Below are 17,670 nucleotides of genomic sequence, written 5' to 3' on the forward strand. Positions count from 1 at the left end.
GTTCTAGTAAAATTGTGCTATTTTTTATCAAAGCTTTTGGGTAATGGCTAGTGCACACTTACTATTTTTCACAAAGTACGCACACTCATTTTTTTGCACTAAATTCGTGACTTGCAATGGTGTGTGAGAAATAAACACCGCTCTAAATTTTTTCTATTTATCCGCATGAGTTAATACTGACTGTCCAATATGAGCAATATTCCATGTTGGATAGGTTAGAATTGTAGAATTATACACGGCATATTGGACCTAGACCTTTCTTCTTCTTTTGCCCATTCCTTACTTCTCTCTCTATCTTCCTCCCCTTCTAAACAACTTTTAATAGGTTTCTCTATGAATCTTCATCTATACCTCCAAATTTAGCACCCAACTTTATACTTGGGTTAGATAAGATCCTTTTGTCAATATATCCCATAAACTCACGCTCTATGAGATTAAGTATTAAGCATTCTTCCCCCTCACAAGTATTAAGCATTCTTAATTTTCCCGTTTTCACTCAACCCCTTTAAATCAAACCAGCTAATTAATTTCATGCCACGTGTCACACTTGATGCATTTAGATGCACATCATGATACATATGCTCTCAACCAAATGCTAATTTAATTCATTTTGATTTGAATATCATTTCAAGAGAGAGTCAAAATTATGTAATGTTTAGTAATGGACCTCATGGGCTGTCTACCTCCTCCTTCACGCGTGGTCCAATTTAATTAACTACTTGAACTTAGAGATTGAGGAATTGGTAAAATTGGTACGTAGTAGGCCGAACGACAAATTGTAATTCATAGTTTGTTCTTGTACTCCAACGTTAATCAAAAGGTAGAAATACTATAATCATTAATCAATATGCCATGAATGTGTGTGTATATATATATATATATGTGTGTGTGTGTCCATTGTCCATGGGGTTGGGGCAACTCAACTCTCCCTCTTGACCAGTTGATTCTACTATTGAATTGCAAATAAGTTAATAGATTGAAAAGCAACACTTCACCCATCCAAGATTGGCTCTATTATGCAGCCGCTATTCACATTATTATCACTTTCACAATTAAAAAAATAATATAACAAAAACATAGAACTTAAGATCTAAAAAGAATATTTGTAGATATTATGGAAGTTACTTATGCTTTGACTCAGTAACTTCATGAAAATACTTAATTACGAAAGAAAAATCCTAACATCACTTATAGACCCAAGATCTATGTGGTAAACACCTAATGTGAGGCTAAGTACACACGTGCACAATACACATCCAAATAATTCAATCCAATCAAATGTGCACAAAGAAACATGTATATCATGACAGCATTGTTGTCCTAACTTCAAACTGACATATCTTACCCATTAAAAATCCAAATTATGTTAAAGTTTTGCATATTTTGAAGCCTTAGATATCTTATTAATGGAACAATTCTTACAAAAATTGGTTGAGCTTCAAGAGATATTGTTCTTAAAAGTGAACAAATGTTCAACAATGTAATTGAACTGATTTTGAACATTTTTGAGTTGTGGTTATTTTCGAATTATTAAAAATACTTAATTACCCAAACTTCCTTATTAAGGACTGATGACTTAAGTTATACTAGGATACAAAATAGGATGTCTATAGGTAGGTACTCCTCCTTCCCCAAAGAGTGAGGTGTCCTTAGGACCCTATAGTCAACTCCCTTGTATATAGTCCATTTTCCTTTCCTATTTGGGATTCAAATAAATATACTAATTTTATCTATAATCAAATAGGCACTTTAGGATTTCTAACTTTTTATTAGGGAAACATAGGTACTTTTGAGTTATTTTTTCATTCATTCCTTAATAATTTAAAGCAAATATACTATTCTTATTAAGTATATTCAAATTAGCTCAAGAGCAGACGTCACACATTATGAAAATCTAAACAAATAAAATAATAATCTTCTTATGAAAAAGAAAATGTCCTAACTCAGACACACCCCAAAGAACATACTAGTCCTACTTTTATTTTGGTCCAAAGTTAGCCACCCAAACAATTATCAAAACCATTTTTCCCGCAGTTAATTATAAAAATTAAAAAAAAAAAAAATTTCTTTGAAACAGTTAGTATAAAAACTGAGCAAATTCAATGAATAATCAGCAGACTTGAATTTAGCACGCATGCAGGCAAAGCAGTTACGCATGTCTTACGTTGTCCTCAACGTGCAACTCTGCCACGTATATCACCAAAGGTGGCCAGTGACAACCTCTGTGTTTGTCTGTATGTTACACTGTTACACTTCTTAACTTACAAAGCGAGAGATCTCTCTAACTGTGTGTGTGATTGTGAAAGTGAAAAAAAAAAAGAAAAAAAATGAACCCCCATAGTCTGTTTGCTTCGGCAGCCATTAACATAGGCTTGGCCTTAGTGACTCTCACCCTCTTTTCCATCTTCAAGAAACAGCCCTCATTCGCTCCCATATACTACGCTCGTCGCCTCTCCAATGGCCAACAGATTCACTTCCATGATCAAACCTTCTCTTTCCGTCGCTTCCTCCCTTCTGTCTCTTGGATTCCTCGCGCTTTTCGCGTCACTGAAGATGAAATTCTCGACTCCAGTGGCCTTGACGCTCTTGTCATCATCAGACTCTTCAAGTTCGGGTCAGTTTTTATATGTTTCTGAATATGTTTGCTTTTTTATAAACTCTCATTTACTTAGTACTGCTTTATTTTGTTTATACAATTCAGTTTTGTGGGGTTTCTTTGGATTTCAGACTGTGAAGATATTATGGGAAAAAATAGCTAACCTTAAGTTTTTTGTTCAAGGTTGATTTTCACAATGTGTGTGTATATATATATATATATATGAAAGGAAGGGAGGCACTAGTTTAGTTTTGGGTGGTTGGAATATTTTTGGGTTCTATATATATAAATGATATGCAAACAATGGTTGGGTCAATGTTGTTTGTTTTAAAACTTGAAGTGGTCAATGTGTAAAATTGGAGGGTATAAAGCTTTGACACTAAACTGTTTCATTTATTGAACCAATGAGATCTCTACTGATTGTTAAGCATATGTTAAACAATAAAGATTTCTGGATCTTTCGGGGTAATCTCAATTCATTGGAGTTGGAACGAAAATCTATACTTATGTTGTTGATTTTGTTTTAAGCCCAAAAGGAAAAGAAAAAGAAAAGCTTATATTTTAAGGGCACATTACTGATTATTGTGTACTTGTTAGTGTACATCGTTTGTACACACCACCCATTTCATGTGTTACATGTGGATATGCTTAAAAATGTGGAAGTTTGTGTGAAATTATGGATATTGTGTGCAAGGAGTGTACCCTAAGGAGTGTGTAAGAATATTTACCACTATTTCAATGGCTCTCCTAAAATAAATCCTTTGTTATTTTCATGTCATGCTCCATACTTGCGATTTGAATCACTGAATGATGAATATTTTCTGAATTACAAATGTTTCAACATGCTCATGTCTGAAGTGTGAACTTCCTTTCCTGTACTACAGAACAGAAATCTGATTGGCTGCATTTTAAAGAAAATGTGTCAAATCTTGAGTATTATAAGTTTATAACTAGAGTTATTCTATGTGTTCAGTTTTATGGGGTGTGTTTTTACTTGAGCAAACCCTTTTGGGCAGAACATTCAAGAAATTAATGCAGTTAGTTCTAAGAAATTAATGATGGGATATTTCTGTAATGACTTATGAAAAATGATTTAGCATATCAACAATGCTATGTACACTCTAGTTACAAATTTTGTTGATAATGATGCTCTTAGATTTTCATTATTCTAATTGTACTTGTTTTGCAGTATCAAATTTTTTGTTGTATGCTCTCTTGTGGGGTTGGTGGTACTTCTCCCAGTAAATTATAATGGCCAGGATGTACCATACCAGAGCTATCACTCCTTGGATTCTTTTTCAATATCTAACATTACTCCTGGTTCTAACAGGTGAGACTCTCTTAACCTTGCACACAAAACATTTACAAAGACTGGCATGAAGTAAATTTTGCACATCTTGCTATAATTTTTTTTCCATGTTATTTTCAGATTTCAGTTCCAACTCTAAAACATAAGAACCTGTGGCTATCATTGTTAACTCTGGCTATTGATCCTAAAATGTTGGGAGTTTTTAAAAAAAATAATAAATAAATAAATCTTATTCTCCAGGATGATGTTTTGATATTTTATGTTCAAGAGAAACAAATAAGGACACAAATTTGCGGATTAATGCCAAATATGCAAGATGATTTTGTTAAATTGACTTAAATAAATGGATTCAATAATTTACTGATTGATGTTATCTCACTTCTAATGTTAGATGAAACATTTTGTGGCATTTTGTACCTGATATGGACAGTTGGATATTGTTGACCATGTAATGCTCAGCAGAGAAATTCTTTTACGATACCATTGTAAGTGGCGAATTAATGATTGCCATTTTCCTTTAAATGAAATTTTGTGAATGCAAGTTTTAAGAGTAATTCTGTGTCATCCAGAACCAAACTCTCTGGTTTCAGATTATTTATGAATTTACTAAAAAAATATGGTTTTACCTTAGCAAGAAATAAAAATAAAAAGTTTAATTGTGCTTCTAGTACCAAGAAGCTACCTCCATGTTTTAATTCATAACGCCTATATGCATGGTGTTAAAGTGCATATATGTATTCAAACACAACTAGAAAACATAAATGCTTGTATCATGCAGGCTTTGGGTGCATTTTTCATGCTTGTGGATTTTATCTTTCTACGGCTTATACCTACTATATCAGGTGAGTTTTTCAGTTAGATATCTAGCTATATAATTAGTAGTTTACTCCACAAAAACACTTAATGCATGGTATTTTGGATTGGAGGAATGCTGCTGACAGTCACTGCATAAGCAACACTCACTCTTTGTATTAAGTGAACATTACAGGTGACTTCCTATTTTTTTTTTTTCACCTCAGGAATATGATGAAATTTTGGTTAAAAGGATTCAACAACTTCAGAAGATTAGGCATCGACCTGACCAGTTTACTATTCTTGTTCAGGAAATTCCCATTTGCTCAGAACACAAGGCTCGTGGGTGTTCTGTTGATCACTTCTTCTCTAAACATTATCCATACAGTTATCATTCTTATCAAATGGTATACAAAGAAAAAGATCTTGAAGTGTTGTTGGTAAGTTTTGAATGGTTTGAAGGTGCTAATTATTGAACATCCATGTTATTAGCTATGTCAGTATTTGCTGCATTTGCCTTCAGTTGTCCATGAGCCAATAGCTTCCTTCTTGCAGATCTATATTTTCCATCTATGATTCTATTTCTTAGTTATTTTTCTTCAACAGTTGATGGATAGTTTTTGAGGATGTCATCACAACTGTTTGTCTCTTAAAAACGTATCTATATTTTTTTGGGGTGGTTTTCCAAGAGGCTCTGATACCTTCACTCTAGAAGTGTGGATATGTTGGAAAACCTCAAGAAATATGACCAAGAAATATTTGAGTGAAGAGTTTATTTTCTTCCGTTGATAGTTTTCTGTTAGGTGGCACTGATATCATCCCTGCAACAACCTGTTCAGGTTATTATAATTCAAAAAAATTACATATATGTGTGTGTGTGTATTTGAGTTGTGATGGGAGGGTCTCTTAAGCTGAATTTTCAGTCGATTTACATAATCATACTGCTGCATGTAGGGCTCTAGCCTTGTTTGCATGAGTGTTTTCTACGTTTAAGAATAGCCTTTGTAATTAGATTTTAGTTTTGGTCCCACAGAATTGGCCTCAAAGAGTGTTGTTTTTCCTTTATCTTTTTTTTACATTTCTAATGAAAGATGTAAAATGACAAGTGCAAATCAGTGGTAATACATAAAATGATTGCAGTATCTTACAACAAAAATCAACTTTTGTCATTAGTCCTCTAGCTTGACTTTTTGAAGATGGTGATTTTGTTTTCACTTAGTACGTGTGGAATTTTCAAGTAAAAATAAGATATTTTGTGAACATCCTTATTTTATCTCAGCAACACATGAGATATCCTTCCCTTTCAGTTTTTTCCTGTTTGTGATGGGCGCCTCTTACAGATATTATTAAATGTAGAGCCAGGCAGAATCTATTTCAAGAAAGATAGAGGACTTGAGAGAGAGGCCCACAGCTAACAAACATAAGAGAGAAACTTTGCTCTTGGATGGATCTCGAGATAATGCTGTGAAGATATCCTTGCACAAGGACAGCCTTCAAGTATTTTGTGAAAAGATACGCCAATTACAGCATGAAATTGTGATCAAGAAAAAGGTAATTATGTTGGTGGCAGTAATTATGATTTATTCCAATGTTGGAGACATGGACATTTTCTATTTTGCTCACTGCTAATGTTTGTGATTAGTGTTGTCCATTTTGCTCATATTTGGTCCCAAGGCCGCCCCCCCCCCCCCCCCCCAAAAAAAAAAAAAAAAAGAGAAGGGTTGCAATAGGTTTAGTCACTTTATTATGAATGGATCCTATACAGAACTGTGGTTAGTCTGTTGAGGATCCATAGGTAACCCTAATGTTTAGGATTAAGAGGTATTCTATTTGAATACCTGTATGGTATTTGCTTTTCATCTCCTATGCTTTCAACAACATTGCAGTTTGTATTTGCAGCATTTTCTCTGTTAAGCTAATTGGATAGGTTTCCTTGCATTTTGATTTAGAGAAGTGTGCAAAGTAAAGTACTGCGCTAATAATTTATAACTTTAGGAAGTTTGTGAAGGAATAGTTTTCACTCTTCCCAGATGTAGTCTTTTTCTACAATGGGCGGCTGTTTCTTTTCTAGAATCTGAAGTTGCTGCCTTAGTGAATTTGTGTTGTGTTTTCTAGACTCATTTTACATGTGATAAAAATTAAGCATCTGTTGAACTCATCATAGTTAAATATAATTGTCATGATCCTCTGGTTTTTCAAGCTCAGATACTTGTGGAGTACTTGATAAACAGAATAAAGTGAATGTTTTAGGTATAGCTGAAGTCACTCTACTTCTTAATAATCTGCTACACCTAGTAAAATTCACTGTTCATGATCTTCTGATTGGCTAGCGTAGATACTTTTGGATTCCTTCATAAGCACGAAACCATGAGTATTTTAGGTTAAGAAATATTGATATACCTATCTTTCAATACATGCTTAAGTGGCCAAGTGGGAAATTGGGAACACCATTCATATATACATACAGTACTTTAACTCTTTGTTTGAATAGGTATTACTCATGCATTTGCCTAGACTCAGGCCACTTAGGTAAAACTTGTAGGGCATTGCTTGAGGCTTGAGAGGGATATGATAAGATTTGAAGAGTAGGAATTTGCTTAGGTGGTTGTGTTGCAGTAGTGCTGGTGTTGGTGGTTGAAAGGCAGTGGTGAAGAATTGGCACGTATGGTTCTCTAAACAATATAGCCCAACTGGTATTGTGATAGGTGTTCTATGGAAGTCGTAATGGTGCAGGGATACTCGTCAAGATGAGATTCCATTGAGAAACTTCATAACAGCATGCATATGATTCTTTTCAAATACTGTTTAACGCCCCAATCATCTAGTATGAGCAAAAAAATGTTTAATAAAATCATCTTAGATCCCCTTCAAAAAAGACCATTAAGAAAAAAAAAAAAAAAAAAAAAAAAATTACCTAAGGGATTTTGTGTCCTGTGTAATATGAAGTCAAGGCAGCTTTGCTCAAACTATATATTTTTAGGAGTATAACTGTATTTGAATGTTCTTTGCCTTTCTGAAGATATTTCAAATATACATTTACTGAGTTATTGTATTTTTGTGGGAGCTACCTGTTGCCTTCGTTATATTCAAGTCTCGTTGTGGTGCTGCACTAGCCGCTCAATCTCAGCAGCACTCACATCCACTTCTATGGATCACCGAAATGGCTCCAGAACCAAGGGATGTATCATGGAGGACTTTGGCAATTCCATATAGAATACTTCCACTTTACAAAATTGGAGTTGTTCTTGCAGCATCACTTCTTACAATTTTCTTTGCTATCCCAGTCACTGCTGTTCAAGGAATTGCCAAATATGAGAAACTGAAGAAATGGTTTCCTCCAGTCATGGCTGTAGAATTAATGTAATGACTCTGTTCCTGCTGTGCTTCTTCTGGGATAAATAATATCTGTGGAATCTTTTCTACTTATCGCTTTTGTCTGCAACAGAGTAACAGTTGCTAAAAATTCTTCAAACTTCAGTGTGACATGAACACAAAAATTAAGAACGTAAAATAACTGTATTAGTTTTTGTGTGTGTGTGTGTGAGAGAGAGAATTTTGTTAGGAGATTTATTTTGTAACATTAGCTTTTGTCTCTATTGTGCGACACTCGTTTCATTTGCATGCATTTAGTCTATATATTATCAGGCTTATCACAATCTCCAAGGAATGCCTGTTCTTCATTCAATATTTGATTATATACTATTAGACTAAGCAGAAAATCTGGTTTTTTAAAATTCAGGTAGTGCCTTGGCCATTTTTCTTTTCTTTATTCTTTTCCCCTGAAAAGGAGAAGAAAAAGATGCCTATGGAAGAAGTTTTTTTTTTTTGAGAAACTAAGAAGTTATCATTGCAATGCTGATGTATTATACATTATTCCTACTTCTGCATAAGGTCCATAACCAACCAAAAAATAACTAATGACCCTTAGGGAACAATCATTTTATCATCAAAACTTTTGCTAAAAAGTCCTTAAAATATTATCAAATTTTTTTGATAATGGATAAATTATCTTGACATATTTAACTTTCCATTATGTATTGAACATTTTGTCTTGAGTTAACATCAAACTTGTTTCCACACTTCCACGAATGGAACTATTAACATTTGTTTCAGTCATTGCGAGGATTGATATACACCTTGAAAGTCAATGATTTTCTTTTGTTAACAACATTATTTTTCCAACTTACCAATATCAAGGCTTATAAATAAAAATATGTTTTGCAGATTCAAGATGTATATGCAATTGTGTACGAGACATGTGGACAATACTGGCCATACATTCATCACTATATTCTTGTTGCAATTGTTCTCATGCAAATTACCATGATTGGTCTTTTCGGACTCAAGTCAATGCCAGCTGCTTCCATATCAATAATTCCACTGCTCTTGCTCACTTTGATGTTTAATGAGTACTGCAAGAAACGTTTTCTCCCCACATTCCATCATTACTCTATCCAGGTATATTTGGTCCTTCAAAATATTTTTATATGATTCATATAAAATGATTCCTCAAAAAGCAAAGAAATCCATCACTTTATGACAGCAGTTTTGAGCTCATGTTCGTTCAAAATCAAAACCTGGTTGAACGCAGTGAAGGTCGCCGTGAAAACACTCTTTTACGGCGAGAGAATTCTCTGCGACCACGTTTTCTCAGCCTCAGATTCTATCAGAGAGTCTTGCTTCTCTGAGATTTCCAAAGAGGCCGCACTAATCCTGTTTGGATTCCCGGAAACCGTGGCAAAGTGCAAGAAAACCCCCGAGAAAATGTTTCGCACTCTGGACCTATACGAAGCAATATCAGATCTCTCGCCTGAAATCCAATCCATCTTCTCGTACGAGTCAACCTCCACCGTCCGATCACAGGCCATTAATTCCTTGATCAAACTCGGCGATGCGGTGCGTACAATGTTAATGGATTTCGAAACCGCCATTCAAAAAGACCCGTCAAAAGCTACAGTCCGAGGCGGTGGGGTCCACCCATTGACACGTTACGTGATGAACTATATCTCTCTCCTCGCCTATTACAGTTGCGCACTCGCCGATATAGTCGCCGACTGGCCGTTAAATCTACAAACGCCGTTACCTGAATCATATTAACGAAGAAGATGAAAGGAGTTTGAGAATTTTGTATTAAGTGATGGCAATATTTAGGGATACCACAAAAATTTGTTGGTCCAAATTTCTTATATTTATAACAGAGCAAGATGAGGGATTTCAATTTTTTTTTCTTCTTCCTTACCCACTAAGACTTTGGCTTGTTGATCATTAGACTTGTAGTCTTCAATCAAGGCTTCTAAAATAAGTAAAGCCTCAGAAGACCTTCCTCGGGGAAGATATTGGTTTAATTTTAGTGAGTATTTGACAGCAGTTTGGAGCTCATGTTCGTTCAAAGTACAGGAGATAATGTTTTTCCATTCCTTTGATATTCCTTACAAGCAAATGCCATGTAGCAAGGCAGAAAAAGAAACAGAATCTAGAAGGAAAACCTTACCGATCATCTTATCATACAACTGCAAAGCAATTTTAACCATTCCATATTGGCAAAGGCAGATGATAATAGAATTATATGCCGCAGTTACTTGAACCCATCCATCCGATACCATCCTTCCAAAAAAATCCAAAAACATAGACTTCTCGACCTCCTGAAGCTCATTGCTTTCCTTGGGAATTGTAGTCAGTGCAATATTTGCAAACCCATTTACAAGATAATGAAAGGTAACATCATTAGGAGTGCACTTGCTCATCAGCATCAATTCAAAAAAGGAGGCAGCTTTTGCAAGTTTACAATCTTTACAAAACCTCCCAATAAGTATAGTGTATGTAATGTGACATCATTAGGCTCCAATCCACAAGATTGCATCTCTCTGAAAAATTTTTCAGCTTTATTGGTATCTGCCTTGCCGCAAAACCCATTTATGAGGGCAGTGTATGTGACCACGTTTGGCTTGCATCTCTGTTTCACCATTAGCCCAAACATCTTTAGTGCACCATCCAAGTCATGCTGTTTTACATACCCATCAATAAGGGTGGTATAAGTAAATACATCTGGAACGTGATGCCCTTTCCTCATTCTAATGATGCAAGAAAATGCATCTTTCATCATTCCAAATTTGCAAAAACCTTTTATCAAGGCATTATACCCCACAACACCAGGGTCTATACCCTTTTCAATTACGAGTTCAGAGAGTTTTTTGGCCTCTTGAATGTCACCATTTCTGACAAACCCATCCACCAAAGTGGCATAAACAAAAGCATCAGGTTGTACATTTTTTGTTAAGCATATCAGCAAAGAGCAACTTGGCAGTAGGAAGCCTCCCTTTCTTACAAAGCCCACTTATTAAAACATTATAAATACCATCATTAGGCAATACTCCCTTTTGCAACATTTTTTCTCGCATTGCCAATACAACACAACCTTCCCCTGCGACAATAAGTCCATGGATGAGAATGTCATACGAAACCAAATCAGGCTTATGTCCTCATTCTGTCATCTTAATAAGAAAATCTAAGGCCCTAGAGTATTCCCCTTGTCTACGATAAACATGTATAAGAGGAGTATAACAAAACTTGTTTGGCATTATACCCCTTTTCATTGCCTGCTCTAGAAATTGATAAGCTTCTTCAACCTTCCGCTTTTTACACAGCCATTAATAAGAGTATTATAAGTTATAAGTTACAATTTTGTATATTCAACATGCACAATTTTTCAATGAAACTATTAAATGTACACAATTTATTGAAGAATGTAAACAATTTTGTAAATTCAATTTACACATTTCTACGTTCTTTAAAAAAATGTGTATGTTGAATGTACAAAATAGAGATTTAGTTAGAGAGCTTGTTTTTTGAGTACAAAAGAGAAATTCTTAAACCTAGTTTCACTAATCCGTCAACTCAAATTTAAAATCTCAAGATGAATTTTTTGTTTGGTGATTTAAGCTAAAGTCATAGTACCTTCTCAGTTCTAGAGCGGATAAGAATCTGTAAAGCAGTCCTTGAACTCAAATGCGATTCTCGTGGAGTATTTCAAATAAGAAGAGTCCAAGCTATTTGGAACAAATTATGGGGTGTTAGCAAAAGTTATCTTCAAGGTAGAGACTAGGATCATGAGTCTGATTTGGTTGGAAACTTCAATTTTAATAGTGAAATTCCTTCTTATCTTGGAGTTGACTCTTATATGGTTAGTGAAATTCCTTCTTATCTTGGAGTTGACTCTTATATGGTGGTTTTTTTGTGTGGATGTTATCTATTTGTTGTCCACTTCATCACTATATGTTGTGTTCTTTACCTTATTTTTATTACTTTTTATATATCAATATGGTAATATGTGATGATTAATATATACTAATCAGATTTGCATAATTCATTAATAGAAATAATTTAGAAACTCACTTCTTAATATATGAAAAGGGGTCTAAATATTCCTTTCAAGCATTGTCATTCCCAAGGTCAAGTATGAGTTATCAATGACTTTTTTTTTTTTTTTTTTTTTTTTTTTTTTCAGTTGACTTGCAATATGAGTGAAGGGAAACTAAATGGGACGACTGATTAGTGTCAAGAAAAAAAGATCAAGCATGGTGTCAAGAAAAAAATTATTAATCATTTTAGTGAACACTAAACACTCTCGTAAGGGGTGGGGGGAGATCAATTAGTGTGGAGAAACGGTAGTTAATTGTATGTGGGAAATAAATTTGGAAGCATTTTCATTTTAGCGAGCACTGTCCACTTTTTGATATTTGATGGTAGCCACGTAACAAGATAACAAATTTATTTAATTTATGAGCAGTGCTGGATGCACCAAAAAAATACACAAACTTTTTCACTCTCTCTACACGAGCCTTCACATCAACTAGGTCCCACTGCACTTCAAATGTGAGAGGGAGTACAATTTTTTGTGAACATTTTCATTGACAATAGCATTTTCGATAACTTATACGCGTACAAAACAATCACCACCATTTTCCTTTATTACAATATATATCTATAATTTTTTTTCTCTAAGGAATAGGTTTCTTCTTGACTATTGCTTTGGGAATTGGAATGGATGGTGGAAATGACTTTCCAAAACCTGGAAATTGAGGCAAAGGCTTTATAAGAGGGAGTGGTTTCTTAAAAATTGGAATAGGTGGCAAAAGTGGCTCCTTGAAACCTGGAATTGGTGGTAGAAATGGTTTCTTAAAATTAGGAAGAGGTGGAAGAATTGGTTTCTTAAAACCTGGGATTGGTGGTAGAAATGGTTTCCTAAAATCAGGAATATGCGGAAGAATTGGCTTCTTAAAACCCGGAATTGGTAGAAGTGGTTTCGTAAAATCAGGAATAGGTGGAATAATTGGCTTCTTAAAACTTGGAATTGGTGGTAGATTTGGTTTCTTAAAACCTGGAATAGGTGGAAGTGGTTTCTTAAAATTAGGAAAAGGTGGAAGAATTGGCTTCTTAAAACTTGGAATTGGTGGTAGAAGTGGTTTCTTAAAACTTGGAATTGGTGGAAATGGTTTCTTAAAATCAGGAATAGGTGGAAGAATTGGCTTCTTAAAGCCTGGAATTGTTGGAAGTGGTTTCTTAAAATTAGGAATAGGTGGAAGAATCGACTTCTTAAAACCTGGAATTGGTGGTAGAAGTGGTTTCTTAAAACTTGGAATTTGTGGAAGTGGTTTCTTAAAATCAGGAATAGGTGGAAGAATTGGCTTCCTAAAACCTGGAATTGTTGGAAGTGGTTTCTTAAAATCAGGAATAGGTGGAAGAATCGGCTTCTTAAAACCTGGAATTGGTGGTAAAAGTGGTTTCTTAAAACCTGAAATTGGTGGAAGTGGTTTCTTAAAATCAGGAATAGGTGGAAGAATTGGCTTCTTAAAATCTGGAATTGATGGAAGTGGTTTCTTAAAATCAGGAATAGGTGGAAGAATTGGTTTCTTAAAACCTGGAATTGATGGAAGTGGTTTCTTGAAATTAGGAATAGGTGGAAGAATTGGCTTATTAAATGGAAACGGTTTTTTAAACGATGGAAATGGCTTCTTAAGAACTGGAATTGGTGGCTGTATTGGTTTCTTGAAACTTGGAATAGTTGGAGGAAGTGGCTTCTTGAAAACTGGAACTAATGGTGGTAATGGCTTCTTGAAAATTGGAGTTGGTGGTGGAAGCGGCTTCTTCAAATTTGGAACATGTGGTGGCTTCTTCACAATTGGACCATGTGGTGGTAATGGCTTCTTGAAAATTGGAATTGGTGGAAGAAGTGGCTTCTTAAAATTTGGAATTGGTGGAAGAAATGGCTTCTTGAAAGCAGGAATGGGTGGTAGAAGTGGCTTTTTAAAAATTGGAACTTTTGGTGGGTGTGGATTTGCAAGGATGGGAATTGATGGTTTCTTAAAGATTGGAATGTGCGGTGGAAAAGGTTTCTTGAATCTTCCTTTATCAAGATCTATGGTTGCTTTGAACCCTTCATTGTTAGACTTTCCATTAGTGGTTACACTAATCCCTGCACAAACAAACACATTAAAATGAATCATTTAGAATTATACACAAAGCCCAGCACAAAAATACTATCACTTCTAAAAATAAAAAAATAAAAACAAATACTATCATGATGATCAGTCATTTAAAATTATATGATGGAACAACAAGAATGATATCATATGCAAGGATGTCTTTTCTTTGTCCTTTGATATATAATATGGCTTTGGAATGAAGAAACCTTCGATGTTAAGAGCAATATCTATTGCTGGTGGTGTTAGAAATTTTTTTAAGGGAGGCGTGATTAACATTAATCTTATAGTCATTTAAGGGAGGCTTGATTTACTACGTACCGCAAACCCTTTGTTGTGCGATAGTCACTCTACAAGTATAAGTGTTTATGAAATATGAGAAGTAAGAGCTAGAGTTCAAGTCTCCAGTAGTGAGCTTCAAGGGAGGCTTGATTAACACTTAAAAAAAAAAAAAATTTGATAGTTTACAATAAGAGAGGGGAAATTTATACCCTGAATGTTATGGACACCAAAAAGTATCAACCTGTTGAGTTACAAATCTCTTGACAAAAAGGTTTGATTAACCCTATTGTATAGACATGTAATCTTTTATATCTTTTATATATGTTATTATTTTTCTTTTCATCAAATCATATGTCATGTGCTGAATGATTCATGGGCCCGCAAATATTACTTGAAACATTTTCTTTTACAAGTTTTTGGCAACATATTGAAATAAGATTGTGATTAAATCCTTCCTATATTATAAAGAAGTGAATTAAACAAAAAATTAAATGAGGTAGTAAGAAAGGAATCAAAACAGACTGGTATTCCTCTAAAAAAAAAGAGTGGTAATATTACATTTTACAAAACCCATTTAAGATAAATTTATAGCCTATTATATTTTTTAGTTCTTTATATATATATATATATATATATATATATATATACTCCATTGTTTCATTTGTATTATGTGAAAAATCAAGCAGAAAAGTAATTGGTTTGAGTTTTTTTTTAAAAAAGGGTCGATAGTTGATCTTTGTGGTGAGAAAGGGGCAAAGAAACAAAAGACACCATTGGGAGAGTTTTGTTGGTGCAGAGCTTAATTGTTCATAGACTTCTACCATACTAAACACCAAAAAATAAAACATTTTCCATCCAAACAAATAGAGTGATATTTTACTTTTCAGATAAGCTTTGTATTGTGATTGTTTCTTTGGTTTGAAAAATGAATGCCATAGACAATTAATTTTTCTTTTTGTTTAAATGTTTTCATGGTAAATATATAGAGAGATGGAGCCACCACTAGACCAGAGGGACTTTAAAGGTTTTAAATTGTATATTTTTTTAATAAATTTTTTAAGTTATTTTCAAAAAATTCATACATCGCCCTCGCTCCCCTCCAAAATTGAAAGCCAATCCCAAAATTGAAACTTAGCCTATATTTGTGATTGGTGGGCCCCTTAAAAAACCTATTTTAACACACAAATCAAAAACAATCACACACACACACATATATATATATATATATATATATATGCATTTTGAACATATGTTCGGTATAACACTTCTATTGTTTGCTTTTAAGGAACCGAAATTAAAAGTTTAGAAATTTAAGAGTTGGGTGCTGCCATGCTATCTAGCCCCGCCTAAAAGATAATAGGCTGTCTAGTTTTTTTTTTTTTTTTCTTCGATTAGCAAGAAAACTTTACGGCTGAATATCATTATTGATTAATATTTTTTACATTCTCAATTGTAATAATTGAATCATCGTTATAGTGAAACAATAATGGAGTTGCTTATTACTAGCTCAATTTTAGATTCTCAAGAGGTACATAAGTATTTTTAATTACATTTGATGACATTTTTTAGTTATAAATAAGTTTTATCAAAAAGACTTCACAAATTATGAAAAAACTAGTTCTAAAATAGAAATTCACCATTATAATCATAACGTAGAGCGATATTTAGACTTCAAAAAATTGTAAAATTTTTTTGAATTGTGTCAATGATTAGTAAGGACTAGAAAATCATGAGCATAACCATTTGTTTATAAAGTGAGCATACTTATTATACTAATCCTCCCAATTTCTTCTACAATTATGAACAATATTCTCAATTATGAATATTGTATTTTTCAACAAATTAAATGAAAGATCTAACAAAATCTGAATTTTAATATTATTACCGAAAATTTTTTGGGATTTAAAAGAAAAATTGAATTCTATTTTGATAGATAATATATGATTGAGTTGAAGTGTATTAGGGAAAAAATATATATATATATATATATATATATATTTTGTATCTTTTATATTGCTAATACTATACTAGTCACTAGATAGATGCCAATTTTATTTTTCATATTTTTGTTTAATTTTAGTAAAATTTTATTATTATTAGCAACTGTAACAAATTAGCAACAAGCAGTAGCTACAAGTCTACAGATCCTAATGTTTAAACAATGAAGGAAGCAGCTATGAGCTAGCCTAAAATAGCTGAGCAAAATACTCTTATTATGTTAGAGAGCAAATATACCTGAAGAGTCTTGACCAGGTTCACCATAGCAGCTCACAGCAAACGAGAAGAACACCACCAAGAAGCCCAGAAGAGCCCCTTGACAAAAGGATCTAGTCTTCATAGTGAACAGTGCTTAAGAGATTAGGCTTTGCACTTCTACTAGTTGTTTCAAGCTTTGAGTCACTTTGAGACTTTTGAGTCTTGTAGGTCTCATTATATATTGTGAGCTTAGTAAAGCTGTTTAATCGGTTCACCTACGCAGCACTAACTAAGGGCTTCATTGCATGAAGTCTTGGGGCCTTTCTGATTTATTTCTCTTTAAGGTAAATGACAGTTTCAGTGCTGGCTGACTTTGCTACTCGAAATGCCGAAAATGTAGTTGTACATACTGTACTTTACAGTTGTTGCTTTTATGCCCTAGCTTCGAAGATGGCAAGTTGGCAAAACCCCACTAATATACATGCATCGTGTATGCCATTTCCAGGTTTGGTCTTGTACATGTTATTCCTCTCATGTCATGTACATGACAGGATAAATGTTACAATAATAGTTGTTGGTTTTTTTATTTTTGGTCAAACTTTGATTGGACTGCCTTGGACCTGGGTTCCACTTAGGAAAGTTGAGTCCGCTACTTATATCAACATAAGAGAAGAAGGCTAGCGATGCACTTCGGAATTGTGCTTGAATCAGCAAACCTGCAAAAGAAATGGAAGAGACAATTTCCAACCTACTATAGCGAATGTATGCTTTCAAATCACAAAAGTACCAAATTTGAAGGTATGTGATTAGGGAAAAAGAGAACATTCTCCAAACATAGAGAAAACTAGTTTTGGCATATGTTGAATGCATTGGAAAAAACTTTCGTGAAGGAGTTGGTAAAACTAATGTTGGATTTCTCCTCTTCTATTGTTGGGGCCTTCTACGAATTTTATGACATTTTAGCAGGGGGCGAAGCTAGCTTATTTTTGGGGGAATTAAACCCCCTTACCTGAAAT

General features: G+C 34.0%; 3 protein-coding genes and 1 pseudogene across 3 annotated transcripts; 2 read left to right on the forward strand and 2 right to left on the reverse strand.

Moving 5' to 3' along the window:
• The first annotated feature begins 2,327 nt into the window (after positions 1 to 2,327).
• On the forward strand, positions 2,328 to 6,112 carry LOC115984641 (CSC1-like protein At3g54510). Its single transcript, XM_031107666.1, has 5 exons — positions 2,328 to 2,614; positions 3,786 to 3,926; positions 4,684 to 4,747; positions 4,925 to 5,137; positions 6,038 to 6,112. The coding sequence occupies exons 1-5, from the start codon at positions 2,328 to 2,330 to the stop codon at positions 6,110 to 6,112; spliced, it is 780 nt and encodes a 259-aa protein (XP_030963526.1).
• A 1,745-nt stretch (positions 6,113 to 7,857) lies between these two features.
• Positions 7,858 to 9,794, forward strand: LOC115984642 (exocyst complex component EXO70H1-like). The gene is made up of 4 exons (XM_031107668.1): positions 7,858 to 8,057; positions 8,143 to 8,176; positions 8,922 to 9,155; positions 9,294 to 9,794. The coding sequence occupies exons 1-4, from the start codon at positions 7,858 to 7,860 to the stop codon at positions 9,792 to 9,794; spliced, it is 969 nt and encodes a 322-aa protein (XP_030963528.1).
• A 92-nt stretch (positions 9,795 to 9,886) lies between these two features.
• LOC115984643 lies at positions 9,887 to 11,358 on the reverse strand (annotated as a pseudogene).
• A 1,097-nt stretch (positions 11,359 to 12,455) lies between these two features.
• On the reverse strand, positions 12,456 to 16,847 carry LOC115987024 (protein PELPK1-like). The gene is made up of 2 exons (XM_031110465.1): positions 16,694 to 16,847; positions 12,456 to 14,169 (listed from the first exon to the last, which is right to left on the reverse strand). Exons 1-2 carry the CDS (start codon positions 16,794 to 16,796, stop codon positions 12,695 to 12,697), a joined length of 1,578 nt encoding a protein of 525 aa, XP_030966325.1. The 5' UTR covers positions 16,797 to 16,847; the 3' UTR covers positions 12,456 to 12,694.
• Between the last annotated feature and the right edge of the window lie 823 nt (positions 16,848 to 17,670).

Source organism: Quercus lobata, chromosome 4 (assembly GCF_001633185.2).
Source record: "Quercus lobata isolate SW786 chromosome 4, ValleyOak3.0 Primary Assembly, whole genome shotgun sequence".
Taxonomy (NCBI): domain Eukaryota; kingdom Viridiplantae; phylum Streptophyta; class Magnoliopsida; order Fagales; family Fagaceae; genus Quercus; species Quercus lobata.

What these genes read in the sequence shown, in the direction of transcription:
- LOC115987024 (XM_031110465.1), bottom strand. Translation starts at nt 16,796, where the DNA reads ATGAAGACTAGATCCTTTTGTCAAGGGGCTCTTCTGGGCTTCTTGGTG. An exon ending in ACCTGGTCAAGACTCTTCAG is followed by an intron (nt 14,170 to 16,693) that starts GTATATTTGCTC and finishes TTGTTTGTGCAG; the next exon opens with GGATTAGTGTAACCACTAAT.
- LOC115984641 (XM_031107666.1), top strand. Translation starts at nt 2,328, where the DNA reads ATGAACCCCCATAGTCTGTTTGCTTCGGCAGCCATTAACATAGGCTTG. An exon ending in GCTTATACCTACTATATCAG is followed by an intron (nt 4,748 to 4,924) that starts GTGAGTTTTTCA and finishes TTTTCACCTCAG; the next exon opens with GAATATGATGAAATTTTGGT. An exon ending in AAGATCTTGAAGTGTTGTTG is followed by an intron (nt 5,138 to 6,037) that starts GTAAGTTTTGAA and finishes CGCCTCTTACAG; the next exon opens with ATATTATTAAATGTAGAGCC.
- LOC115984642 (XM_031107668.1), top strand. Translation starts at nt 7,858, where the DNA reads ATGGCTCCAGAACCAAGGGATGTATCATGGAGGACTTTGGCAATTCCA. An exon ending in GTCATGGCTGTAGAATTAAT is followed by an intron (nt 8,058 to 8,142) that starts GTAATGACTCTG and finishes TGTCTGCAACAG; the next exon opens with AGTAACAGTTGCTAAAAATT. An exon ending in TCCATCATTACTCTATCCAG is followed by an intron (nt 9,156 to 9,293) that starts GTATATTTGGTC and finishes AACGCAGTGAAG; the next exon opens with GTCGCCGTGAAAACACTCTT.